The sequence below is a fragment of the Scyliorhinus canicula genome, chromosome 15 (assembly GCF_902713615.1).
Source record: "Scyliorhinus canicula chromosome 15, sScyCan1.1, whole genome shotgun sequence".
Taxonomy (NCBI): domain Eukaryota; kingdom Metazoa; phylum Chordata; class Chondrichthyes; order Carcharhiniformes; family Scyliorhinidae; genus Scyliorhinus; species Scyliorhinus canicula.
The window spans coordinates 79,896,445-79,910,566 of NC_052160.1; the positions used below are offsets into that span (position 1 = coordinate 79,896,445).

General features: G+C 52.8%; 1 protein-coding gene across 4 annotated transcripts in view; it reads right to left on the reverse strand.

The window, feature by feature from the left end:
• Positions 1–14,122, reverse strand: part of sycp3 (synaptonemal complex protein 3) — a 260,430-nt gene that overhangs the window by 66,928 nt on the left and 179,380 nt on the right. For all 4 annotated transcript variants that reach the window (XM_038820905.1, XM_038820904.1, XM_038820907.1 and 1 more), the window contains exon 6: positions 12,931–13,030. In XM_038820905.1, coding sequence (XP_038676833.1) covers positions 12,931–13,030 — 100 coding nt within the window. The remainder of the gene's footprint in view (positions 1–12,930; positions 13,031–14,122) is intronic.

A 14,122-nucleotide genomic window follows, 5' to 3' on the forward strand; every position in this document is an offset into this window, starting at 1 on the left:
TGCAAGGGTATAAAAGCCCATGCCGCCCCAGCAGCTTTCTTTCTGTACCTGAGCTGCTGGGGGGGAAACATCTAGCTTACTAAAGCCTTCAGTTGGACTACAACCTCGTTTTAGTAGTCATTGATCGTGCATCAATTTGATAAGCTAGATTTAAAGAATGGAGCTCCGAATCTGCAACTCAGCCCCCACGCAGTAAACTCGGCGGCGACTTTCAAGCACTGGCTAGCGTGCTTCAAAGGCTACCTCGGAACGGCAGAAAACACACGCACAAGAGAACAGAAACTGCAGATCTTGCACTCGAGGGTGAGCCCAGAAGTCTACACCCTCATCGAAGACGCAGACGACTTCAATACTGCGATGGAGTTGCTGAAAGGACATTACATTCGCCCTGTAAATCAGGTCTACGCCCAGCATCGACTAGCGACGAGGCGACAAATTCCTGGTGAGTCACTGGAAGAATTCTACCGTGCGCTCCTAGTGTTGGGGAGGAACTGCAGCTGCTCGCAAGTTTCAGCAAACGACCACACTGAACTGTTGATTCGGGACGCTTTCGTTGCGGGTATGCTGTCCTCTCTAATCCGCCAGCGTTGGCTGGAGAAAGCAACTCTAGGCTTCAAGGAGGCATGGGCCCTTGCCAGCTCCCTGGGTGTGGCTTCCCAAAACGCCCGCGCCTACGCCCCCGACTGCACGGCAGCCCCCTGGCAGCGTGGAATCCTTCTGCAGCCGACTCTGAGGCATCCCACATCCCCCCACATGCTTGCGCTGGAAGACGGCCCGGCAACCCCCAGGGGGCCCCACTGCTATTTATGCGGGCAAGTCAAACACCCCCGACAGCGCTGCCAAGCCCGTTTGTCCACCTGTAAAGGGTGTGGCAAAAAGGGCCACTTCGTGGCGCTATGCCAGGCCCGGGCGGTCACTCCGGTTTCCGGAAGCAAATGCGGACCGCCACTGCAACCCTCTCCAGGGTGGCTATCGAGCGCCGCCATCTTCCTCCTTCAGGACCATGTGTGGCCTCCGGGCGCCGTCATCTTGTCCCGCTGACGCCGCGTGTGATGGATGGCGCCGCCATTTTGTGTACCCACAGCCATGTGCGACCAGTGGGCGCCGCCATCCTGGATGGACTCCCAGGACCTCGGTGCAGATGACCACACACAGCCCGACGAGAACACCCAGCTGCTGCCACGATTAGCCTCGGTGACCCTGGACCAGTCTCGGCCTCGAACATTCTCAACTGCTACAACAACGGTGCTAATCAATGGACACGAGACGTCCTGCTTAATCGACTCTGGGAGCACGGAGAGCTTCATACACCCCAACACGGTAAGGCATTGTTCTCTCCCCGTCCATCCTGTTAATCAAAAAATCTCCCTGGCCTCCGGTTCCCACTCAGTAGAGATAAAGGAGTTCTGTGTAGCAAACCTCATGGTCCAGGGAAGGAAGTTCAAAAATTACCGGCTCTACATCCTTCCCCACCTCTACGCGGCCACACTCCTAGGGTTAGACTTCCAGTGCAACCTCCAAAGTCTAACTTTCAAATGCGGCGGCCCTATACCCCCTCCCACCGTCTGCAGCCTCGCGACCCTCAAGGTCGATCCACCTTCCCTGTTTGTTAACGTCACCCCGGATTGCAAACCCGTCGCCACCAGGAGCAGACGGTACAGTGTCCAGGACCGGATCTTTATTAGGTCAGAGGTCCAACGTCTACTGAGCGAAGGAGTCATTGAAGCTAGCAAGAGTCTCTGGAGAGCTCAAGTAGTGGTGGTAAAGACCGGGGAGAAGCATAGGATGGTCATCGGCTGCAGTCAGACCATCAACAGGTTTACGCAGCTGGATGCGTACCCTCTCCCCCGCATATCCGACCTGGTAAACAGGATCACGCAATACAAGGTCTTCTCCATGGTGCACCTTAAGTCCGCCTACCACCAGCTCCCCATCCGCACGAGTGACCGCAAGTACACTGCCTTCGAGGCAGATGGGCGACTATACCACTTTCTAAGGGTTCCCTTCGGTGTCACTAACGGGGTCTCGGTCTTCCAACGAGAGATGGACTGAATGGTTGACCGATACGGTTTACAGGCAACATTCCCGTAACTCGATAATGTCACCATCTGCGGCCACGACCAGCAGGACCACCACACCAACCTCCGAAAATTCCTCCAGACCGTGTTTAGCACCGACCACCTAGCCATCCTCGGCTACGTAGTGCGAAATGGAGTCATAGGCCCCGACCCTGAACGCATGCACCCCCTTATGGAGTTCCCCCTCCCTCACTGCTCCAAGGCCCTGAAGCGCTGCCTAGGTTTTTTTCCTTACTACGCCCAGTGGGTCCCCAACTATGCAGACAAGGCCCGTCCTCCGATCCAATCCACAGTTTTTCCCCTGTCGATAGAGGCCCGCCAGGCCTTCAGCCGCATCAAAGCAGACATTGCAAAGGCCAGGATGCACGCCATCGACGAGTCCCTCCCCTTCCAGGTCGAGAGCGACACGTCTGACGTAGCTCTGGCAGCCACCCTCAACCAAGCGGGCAGACCCATGGCCTTCTTCTCACGTATCCTACATGCTTCCGAAATCCGCCACTCCTCAGTCGAAAAAGAGGCCCAGGCCATAGTAGAAGCTGTGCGACATTGGAGGCATTACCTAGACGGCAGGAGATTCACTCTCCTCACTGACCAACGGTCGGTCACCTTCATGTTCGATAATGCACAGCGGGGCAAGATAAAAAAATGATAAGATCTTGCAGTGGAGGATCGAACTCTCCACCTATAACTACAAGATCTTGTATCGTCCCGGTAATCTAAATGAGCCTCCTGATGCTCTGTCCCGCGGCACATGTGCCAATGCACAAGTGGACCGCCTCCGAGCCCTCCATGAGGACCTCTGCCACCCGGGGGTCACTCGCTTCTTCCATTTTGTCAAGACCCACAACCTGCCCTACTCCATCGAGGAGGTCAGGGCAGCCACTAGGAATTGCCAAATCTGGGCGGAGTGCAAGCCGCACTTCTATCGGCCAGAGAAAGCGCACCTGATAAAGGCTTCCCGTCCCTTTGAACGCCTCAGCATGGACTTCAAAGGTCCCCTCCCCTCCACCGACCGCAACACGTACTTCCTGAAGGTGATTGACGAGTACTCCCGATTCCCATTCGCCATCCCCTTCCCGACATGACCGCAACCACTCATCAAAGCCCTCCATAGCATCTTTACACTATTCGGGTTCCACGCTTACATACATAGTGATAGGGGGTCCTCCTTTATGAGAGCCAAACTGCGTCAATTCCTGCTCAGCAAGGGCATTGCCTCGAGCAGGGCAACCAGTTACAACCCCCAGGGTTATGGACAGGTAGAGAGGGAGAACGGAACGGTCTGGAAGACCATCCTACTGGCCCTACGGTCCAGAAATCTCCCAGTCTCCCGCTGGCAGAAAGTCCTCCCGGATGCCCTCCACTCCATCCGGCACTGCTCTGCACCACGACCAACCAAACACCTCACGAACGTCTCCTTGTCTTCCCCAGGAAGTCCTCCTCTGGGACCGCGCTCCCGACCTGGCTGGCAGCTCCCGGGCCCATCCTGCTCTGAAAACACGTGCGGGCGCACAAATCCGACCCGTTGGTCGATAGGGTCCATCTTCTCCACGCTAATCCCCAATATGCCTACATGGCGTACCCCGACGGCCGACAAGACACGGTCTCCCTACGAGATCTGCCGCCCGCCGGATCCCCGCGCACACCCCCGCTACCAGTCCCACCCTCAATCCCACCGGTGCACCTTACAGCCGCCCCCTTCCCAGGAGGATTTGTTCTTCCGCCGGCCCCGTCTAGGCACCCCCGTCCACCGATGCACCCCGCAGACGCTCCCTTCTCAGGTCAATCAGCTTCCCCACCAGCAACGTCTAAGGGTGTTGAAGCTGCCACAGAGATCGAAACCACGCTCCCGGAGTCACAGACGCCTGAACTTCCACCGGCGTCACCACCAAAGCTTCGACGATCACAGAGGGCATCCAGGGCCCCCGATCGACTGATTGCTTCATTTTAACGTGTATATAGTTAATTGTAAAATTGTAAATAGTTACGATAATAGGGCAAAACGCTGTACGGAGGTATTACGGTACCTCCATAACCATAACTTCTACCACGTTACCATGTTGTAATACCAAGCCACCACCCCCGCCGGACTCTTTTTTTAACAGAGGGTGAATGTGGTAGTCTGTGTAGAGGTATTACGGTACCCAGTAATGCTGGAACACCATTGGTAGATAATTTTTTATTTTTTTTTAAATAAATTTTATTGAAATTTTTACAAAATACAAAATATAAACATCTTAACTTTATTAACATACACCCCATGAACAATACCCCCCCCCCAACTTCAAGAGCAACTTCAAACAAAAGAAAAGAACAAAAACAAAGAAAAAGAAAAAAGAGAAAAACAAAAAAAAACAAAAAGAGAGAGATAGCACCCTCCACACACCCATGTGCACAGTTCTCCCTCCCCCCAATCCTTACCTCCCCCCCCCCGGGTTGCTGCTGCTGTCGGCCTATTTCCCTACCGTTCCGCCAGGAAGTCCAGAAAAGGCTGCCACCGCCTGAAAACCCCTTGTACTGATCCCCTCAGGGCAAATTTCACCCTCTCCAATTTAATGAACCCCGCCATATCAGAGATCCAGGCCTCCACGCTTGGGGGCCTCGCATCCTTCCATTGGAGCAAGATCCTCCGCCGGGCTACTAGGGACGCAAAGGCCAGAACACCGGCCTCTATCGCCTCCTGCACTCCCGGCTCCACTGCAACCCCAAAAATTGCGAGTCCCCAGCCTGGCTCAACCCTGGATCCCACCACCCTCGACATCGTCTTTGCTACACCCTTCCAAAACTCCCCCAGCGCTGGGCACGCCCAAAACATATGGGCGTGGTTCGCTGGGCTCCTCGAGCACCTAGCACACCTGTCCTCTCCCCCGAAAAACCTGCTCATCCTCGACCCAGTCATGTGGGCCCTATGCAGCACCTTGAAATGTATGAGGCTAAGCCTCGCACAGGAAGAGGAGGAATTCACTCTCTCCAGGGCATCCGCCCACGTCCCCTCCTCAATCTCCTCCCCCAGCTCCTCTTCCCATTTCCCCTTCAGTTCCTCCACCGAGGCCTCGTCTACCTCCTGCATTACCCGGTATATGTCCGAGATCCTCCCTCCTCCGACCCACACCCCCGAGAGCACCCTATCCCGCACCCCTCGTGGGGGCAGCAAGGGGAACCCCTCCACCTGCTGTCTGGCAAACGCCCTCACCTGGATGTACCTAAACATGTTCCCCGGGGAGAGCCCAAACTTCCCCTCTAACTCCCCCAAGCTCGCGAACCTCCCCTCCACAAACAGGTCCCTCAACCTCCTGACCCCTGCCCTGTGCCAGCCCAGAAATCCGCCATCAATGCTCCCTGGGACGAACCGATGGTTCCCCCGTATCCGGGCCTCCATCGAGCCCCCCATTTCTCCCCTGTGCTGTCTCCATTGCCCCCAACTTTTGAGGGTAGCCGCCACCACCGGGCTCGTGGTATACCTCGTTGGAGGGAGCGGCAACGGCGCTGTTACTAGTGCTTCCTGGCTCGTGCCCACACAAGACGCCGCCTCCATCCTCTTCCACGCTGCCCCCTCCTCGTCCATTACCCACTTACGCACCATCGCTGCGTTGGCCGCCCAGTAGTACCCACAGAGGTTGGGCAACGCCAGCCCCCCCCTGTCCCTGCCTCGTTCCAGGAACACTCTTCGAACTCTCGGAGTCCCATGCGCCCACACAAATCCTGTGATACTGCTGTTGACCCTCCTAAAAAAGGCCTTCGGGATAAGGATGGGGAGGCACTGGAACAGGAACAAAAACCTCGGGAGCACCGTCATCTTGACGGACTGCACCCTCCCCGCCAGTGACAGCGGTAACATATCCCATCTCTTAAACTCCACCTCCATCTGCTCCACCAATCTTGTGAGGTTGAGCTTGTGCAGGGCCCCCCAGCTCCCCGCCACCTGGACCCCTAGGTACCTGAAGCTCTTCCCTGCCTGCTTCAATGGGAGCCTACCAATCCCCTCCTCTTGATCCCCCGGATGCACCACAAACACCTCACTCTTGCCCAGGTTCAGCTTATACCCCGAGAAACCCCCGAATTCCCTAAGAATCCTCATCACCTCCGGCATCCCCCCCCACCGGGTCCGCCACATACAGCAACAGGTCGTCCGCGTACAGCGACACTCGATGCTCCTCCCCACCCTGCACCAGGCCCCTCCAGTTCCCTGACTCCCTCAGTGCCATGGCCAGGGGCTCAATCGCCAACGCGAAGAGCAAGGGGGACAGGGGGCACCCCTGTCTCGTCCCCCGATGCAGCCGAAAGTACTCCGACCTCCTCCTATTTGTGGCTACACTTGCCATCGGGGCCTCATAGAGCAGCCTCACCCACCGGATAAACCCCTCCCCAAACCCAAACCTCTCCAACACCTCCCACAAGTACTCCCACTCAACCCTATCGAAGGCCTTCTCCGCGTCTAATGCCACCACTATCTCCGCCTCCCCTTCTACAGCCGGCATCATAATGACGTTGAGGAGCCTTCGCACGTTTGTGTTCAGCTGCCTTCCCTTCACAAACCCCGCCTGGTCGTCATGTATGACCCCAGGCACATAATCCTCTATTCTCGTGGCCAGGATCTTTGCCAGCAGCTTCGCATCGGCGTTCAGCAGCGAAATCGTCCTATATGATCCACACTGCAGAGGGTCCTTGTCCCGCTTCAGGATCAAGGAAATCAGCGCCCGTGACATAGTTGGGGGCAGAGCCCCCCCTCCCTTGCCTCGTTAAAGGTCCGGACCAACAGGGGGCCCAACAGGTCCAAATACTTTTTATAGAATTCAGCCGGAAACCCGTCCGGCCCCGCCGCCTTCCCCGACTGCATGCTCCCTATCCCTTTGACCACCTCCTCAAGCTCGATCGGCGCCCCTAGTCCCTCCACGTGCTCCTCTTCCACCCTCGGGAATCGCAACTTGTCCAGGAAGCGCCCCATTCCACCCTCCTCCACCGGGGGTTCAGACCGGTACAGTTCCCCATAGAAGTCCCTGAAGACCCCATTGACATCTACCCCCCTCCGCACCACCTTCCCAGCTCTATCCATCACTCCCCCAATCTCCCTGGCCGCGTCTCGCTTCCGGAGCTGGTGCGCCAGCATCCTGCTCGCCTTCTCCCCGTGTTCATACACCGCCCCCTGTGCTTTCCTCCACTGGGCTTCCGCCTTTCTGGTCGTCAGTAGGTCAAATCTGGCCTGAAGGCTACGCCTATCCCCCAGCAATTCCTCCTCTGGGGCCTCCGCATATCTCCTATCCACCTGCACCATCTCCCCTATCAGTCTTTCCCTTTCCCTCTGCTCCCCCCTCTCCCTATGGGTTCGATGGAGATCAATTCCCCCCTCATCACCGCCTTCAATGCCTCCCAGACCGTCCCCACCCGAACCTCCCCGTTATCATTGGCCTCGAGGTATCCCTCAATACACCCCCGGACCCTCCCGGCCACCACCTCCTCTGCCAGCAGCCCCACCTCCATGCGCCAGAGAGGACGTTGGTCCTTCTCTTCCCCCAGCCCGAGGTCCATCCAGTGCGGGGCATGATCCGAAATGGCAATGGCGGAGTATTCCACTTCCTCCACCCTCGACACCAGCCCCCTGCTCAGGACAAAAAAGTCAATCCTCGAGTAGGCCTTATGTACATGAGAGAAAAACGAGTATTCCCTGGCCCTTGGCCTCGCAAACCTCCAAGGGTCCACCCCCGCCATCTGGTCCATAAATCCCCTCAACACCTTAGCCGCCGCGCCCTCCTACCCGTCCGGGACTTGGATTGATCCAATGGGGGATCCAGTACTGTATTAAAGTCCCCCCCCCCCATGATCAGGCCCCCCGCCTCCAGCATACGCCGCATAAACCCCGCATCGTCCCAATTTGGGGCATAAACATTCCACAACACTACCCGTTCCCCCTGCAGCTTGCCACTCACCATCACGTACCTCCCGCCACTGTCAGCCACCACCTTCAATGCCTCAAACGACACCTTCTTCCCCACCAGGATCGCCACCCCCTTACTCTTCTCATCCAGCCCTGAGTGGAATACTTGGCCCACCCACCCCTTCCTCAGCCGGACCTGGTCCACCACTCTCAGGTGTGTCTCCTGGAGCATGGCCACATCCGCCTTCAGTCCCTTCAGGTGCGCAACTACTCGGGCCCTTTTGACCGGCCCATTCAGCCCCCTCACATTCCAGGTTATCAGCCGGATCCGAGGGCTCCCTGCCCCCTTCCCCTGCCGATTAGCCATACCCCATCCCTTGCCCACCCCCGGCCAGCGTCCCACGCTCTGCCAGTTTCCCACGGCGGCAACTCCCCCCCTCCAGCACCCCCTGCGTCCTCCAGCGCCTTCCTGACCATTTCAGTGGCAACCCGGTACCCCCCCCCCCCTCCCCTCCCAGGCTAGGACCCCTCCTAGCCGCGCCCCCCCCCCCCCTCTACAGCACTCCCGTGAGCCAGCTATCTTCTGCTGACCCCGGCAGCTCCCGCCCTACTTTCGGCTCCTCCCAACGTGGGACTGCCCCTCCTCCATTGTGCCCGTCAACGAGTCCACCCTCCCCCCGCTCCTGCGCGGGAAAAGAAAACACGCCCCCTCCCTCTCCCAGCGCGGGAACCCCGCAGAAAGCCCGCGCTTTCGCCCTGCCGGGCCCCGCCTCCTCCAGGGCCACTCCCATTGTCAGTCCCCCCCACCAGCTCCCCAAACACCCCGTTTACCCCTCTGCCCGAACCCGTCCACCCAACCCCTGCTTGAAAACCCATAAAGAGAACACCCGTACGACATCACCCCACCCACCCTAAAGCCACCCCACATCTTACCCTAAACCCAGCAAATACAAATACAGTATAAATAAATACAGTATTACACAGCATCCCCCATCAGGGGGACCCTCAGTTTGAGTCCAGTTTCTCGGCTTGCACGAAGGCCCACGCCTTCTCCGGGGACTCAAAATAGTGGTGTCGATCCTTATAGGTGACCCACAGACGCGCCGGCTGCAACATTCCAAACTTCACCTTCCGTCTGTGGAGCACCGCCTTCGTCCGGTTAAACCCGGCCCTCCGCCTCGCCACTTCCGCACTCCAGTCCTGGAAGATCCGCACCTCCGTGTTCTCCCATTTGCTTCTCCGCTCCTTCTTGGCCCACCGGAGCACACACTCACGATCCACGAACCGGTGGAACCTCACCAACACCGCCCGCGGCGGCTCATTCGGCTTGGGCCTCCTAGCCAGAATTCTGTGGGCCCCCTCCAACTCCAGGGGCCGCTGGAAGGACCCAGCCCCCATCAGCGAGTTTAGCATCATCACCACATAGGCCGCTAGGTCCGACCCCTCCAGCCCCTCCGTGAGGCCCAGGATCCGTAAATTCTTCCTCCTCGACCGGTTGTCCAGCTCCTCGAACCGCTCCTGCCATCTTTTATGGAGCGCCTCGTGCATCTCCACCTTCCCCACCACGGCCACGACCTCGTCCTCCCTTTCGGAGGCCTGCTGCTGCAGCTCCCGGATCGCAGCCCCCTGGGCTGTCTGGGTCTCCATCAGTTCCCTGTTGGTTACCTTCAGGGACTCCAGCAGCTCCAACTTCAGCTCCTGGAAGCAGTGCGGCAAAGTCGTCTGCTGCTCCTGGACCCTCAGCTCCTCAAAGCTTTCGCTGGCCGCCATTTTGTTTTTCGGCTCCCGATTTTTTCTAGGTGTTTTCGTCGTCGATTTCCTCTCTGCCCCGCTCCTGGTCCGGACCATGGGACCACTGGGGCGACTCCTGGCCTCTTCCCCCGTCGGGATATGCCTCCTCAGCTCCGTTGGGGGCCTTTAAAAAAGCCCCGAAGTCCGTTAATCGCGGGAGCCGCCGAACGTGCGGCTCAACTGCGCATTGCCACCACCGGAAGTCCTGTACCATTGGTAGATAATGTATGCTTTCCATTGGTCGAGCCTGTATGGTAGCTCCGCCCTGCAAGGCGGGGTATAAGAGCTCGTGCCGCCCCAGCAGCTTTCTTTCTGGACCTGAGCTGCTGGGGGGGGAAACATCTAGCTTACTAAAACCTTCAGTTGGACTACAACCTCGCTTTAGTAGTCATTGATCGTGCATCAGGCGGTAGATTTAGAACTGAGATGAGAAGAAACTACTCTCTCAGAGGGTGGTAAATTTGTGGAACTCACTTCCCCATAGTGTGGGGGAATCTGAGTAATTAAATGGTTTCAAAGAGATAGATATATTGCAGGAAGAGATCAGCCATGATCTGATTGAATGGAAGAGCAGGCTCGAAGGGATGAATTGCCTACTTCTTGCTCCTGTTTCTATGAGTTTAGAAGAGTGAGGGGGGTATCTCACAGAAACATATAAAATTTCAACAGGATTAGACCTGGTAGATTCAGAAAGAATGTTCCCGATGATGGGGGAGACCAGCACCAGGGGTCAATCGAGATGCAGTAGCAAACAGTTGAGGACATATTCCAGAATACATAGAATAGATACATTCCAACAAAAACGAAAAAGTCCACGGGTAGGAGCCACCATCTTTGTTTAAATAAAAACATAAAGAAAAAACATAGATGGATGGCAGGTCAGGAAATTGGACAGAACATTTTAAAACACAGCAAAGAATGGCTAAAATATTAATAAGGAGGGAAAAGTTAGAGAACGAGAGAAAGCTAGCTGGAAATATAAAGACGGACAGTAAGAGTTTCTTTAGATATTTTGTTTAAAACTTAACAAAGTGAGCATTTGTCCGACAGAATGTGAGGAACTAATAATGGAAAATAATAAGAAGGTGAATGAATTGAACTGGTATTCACTATAGAGGATACAAGTAACATCCCAGAAATAACGGGGAATGGAAGAGAATAGATACTGCGAGGCTTGGATAGAGTGGATGTGGAGAGGATGTTTCCACTTGAAGGAAAAACTAGAAGCAGAGGACACAATCTCAGATTAAAGGGGTGATCCTTTAAAAGAGATGAGGAGGGATTTCTTTAGCCAGAGGGTGGTGAATCTGTGGAACTCTTTGCCGCAGAAGGCTGTGGAGGCCAAATCACTGAGTGTCTTTAAGGCAGGGATAGATAGGTTCTTGATTAATAAAGGGATCAGGGGCTATGGGGAGACAGCAGGAGAATAGTGATGAGAAAAATATCAACCATGATTGAATGGTGGAGCAGGCTCAATGGGCTGAGGGGCCTAATTCTGCTCCTATGTCTTATGAATGAAGAACTCATGAGGAAGAAAATCACAATCAGCAGAGAAGTGGTTTTGAGTAAATCTATGGTGTTGATGCTGATCAGTGGCTGGGCCCAGATGGATTTCATTCCACGGTCTTAAAAGAAGTGGATAGTGAGATAGTTGCTGCGTTAGTTTAAATTTTCCAAAAGTTCCTAGATTGAAGAAAGGTTCCAACAGATTGGAAAATAGTGAATGTAACTCCTTTAAACAAAAAGGAAAGGAGACAGAAAGCTAGAGGCCAGTTAGCTTAATATCTGTCACAGGGAAAATGTTAGACGGTATTATTAAAGACATTATAACAGGGCACATAGAAAATTCTAAGTAACCAGGCAGAGTCAACATGGTGTTATGAAAGGAAAATCATGCTTAATCAATTTATTGGAGTTCTTTGAAGAAATAACATGTGCTGTAGATAAAGGGGGCCAGATGATATACTGTACTTAAGATTTCCAGAATTCATTTCAGAAGGTATCACATGTTAACAACTAAATATAATTTTAAATAAGTTAGAATTTAGAACAGTACAGCACAGAACAGGCCCTTCGGCCCTTGATGTTGTGCCGAGCAATGATCACCCTACTCAAACCCACGTATCCACCCTATACCCGTAACCCAACAAGCCCCCCTTAACCTTACTTTTTACGACACTATGGGCAATTTAGCACGGCCAATCCACCTAAGCCGCACATCTTTGGACTGTGGGAGGAAACCGGAGCACCCGGAGGAAACCCACGCACACACGGGGAGGACGTGCAGACTCCGCACATACAGTGACCCAGCCGGGAATCGAACCTGGGACCCTGGAGCTGTGAAGCATTGATGCTAACAACCATGCTACCGTGCTGCCCTGATTGTATTTGTGGGTGTTGGGAACAAGATAATGCTTTAATTTCAAATTAAATAGTAAGAAAAACTGTGCTGTTGCCTACCAACAAGGGATCAGATAAAAGACCCATAGAGAGGGTGAGACAAGAAAAGCAATTTTAGTTTCAATTGGAATAGATATTGTGAAAGGTGAAGACATAGAGCTCCAAGACTCTCTAGCCGAAAATTATGCCAGACTGTAAAGAAATGAGTTTAAGGAACTCATATGTATTGCACTAAAGTTAAATTGATAGTGAATTTAGAGTGAGTTTTCTGGATCTCAAAGGATCACAATTGTGGAAGGACGTCTCATGAATGTTCAGTCTTCTTTCCAACTGAATCTTCATATGGAAATAGTGGTAACTCTTCACAGGAGTATGGTGTCTGTAAGGGTATTGCTCGGATAAAAGGGATAACATGAATTTGAATATTTTTTTCTTGATGTCTGTGTTGAAATCTTTTCAACCCTTTTGTGTCTTCACCTGCTTCAATGTTCTCTCCACTGCCAACCTAAATGTATTGCTGTGTTATATGGAGGACACTGATAACAAACTGTAGGATAGTTTTCTTAGATAGTGGAGCTATAAAAGCTATAAAAGCTGTTAGTTTCACCTTAAAGAAGGTAATTATCATTCATAGTTTCAATTACTGAATACTATGTTTCATTGTTTTTATCCACTCATGAGAAACTCTAGCTTAATTTAGTCCTCAGTAACATTCTGAAGAAATCTTGTGCGCACATAGGTTAAACGGAAGATGAAACAACATTATTAAAATAACATCTAGACACTTACCTCTATTTTCTCTTCTTGGTCCTTAGCCTTTTGAATATCTTTCTCCCATTGCTGGAAAATTCCAGTAAACTGCTTACAGTAATCATCAGTCAGCTTTTGCCTATACAAATAAAATAATGTAGAGCAAAAGATAGTAGCATGATTAATGCACCTGATGGCTACTCAGTGACTAATCCTGGAAAACAGCATGCATCACTATTAACACCAATCACCATCACCCCATACATTAGGAATAGCCATGCGAGCAGGTTCTAGTGTAAAAATCAACACCTTTAGAGAGCCAAAATAAAATGCAAGGGGTTGAGTACAAAACTGACAAATCTGAACCTGGAGCAAAGATTTTACACAGTATTCTAATCTGGGCAGTAAATATCTTGAATAGATTCTCCTTAGTGTGATGAATGGAAAATTTTAGGAATACTGGATTCTAAGTATTGGGTAATTTGAGGGTTAAAAGCCTGGGGTTATAGTGTGTCTGACTGCGATGATCATGGTTTAAAAAAGGATTCTGTGGAGCAGCACGGTGGCGCAGTGGGTAGCACTGCAGCCTCACGACACTGAGGTTCCAGGTTCGTTCCCGGCTCTGGGTCACTGTCCATGTGGAGTTTGAACATTCTCCCCGTGTTTGCATGGGTTTTGCCCCCAAAACCCGAAGATGTGCAGGGTTAGGTGGATAGGCCATGCTAAATTGCTCCTTAATTGGAAAAGTCAATTGGGTACTCTAAATTTATAAAAAGGATTTAATATAAAAAAAGGATTCTATTATGCAGGGCCTGAGAGCTTTTAGGAGCCAGAAGGTGAAATTTACCAGAGAAATTTGTTTTTCAGTCTGGGCTACTGCACTGTGCTTTGACTGGGAGTCCCTGGGAGTAATGTGATTTCAGCCTGAAGAGTCATTTGTTTTTCAGCTTGGGGAGATGTGGTCATTGTTGGGTGGACTAAGGAATGCAGAAACCTTTGGAGAAGAGTAAAAGTCAAATCTGTCTGACACTGAGTCCACAGTAGGATAATTAGTACAGGAGTATTAATATTGAAAGCAGAGCAGTCTTGTCTGAGGACAAGGAAGAATCTGAAACATGCCAGCACAACCAGCTTTTTGAAGATATTCAGTCAGAATTTGATGGGGTTCTAACAGGAGCCAAATCTGTTTTGGAAAGCAAGTATTTCTCTATGCCACGCTGATTTTAAGATG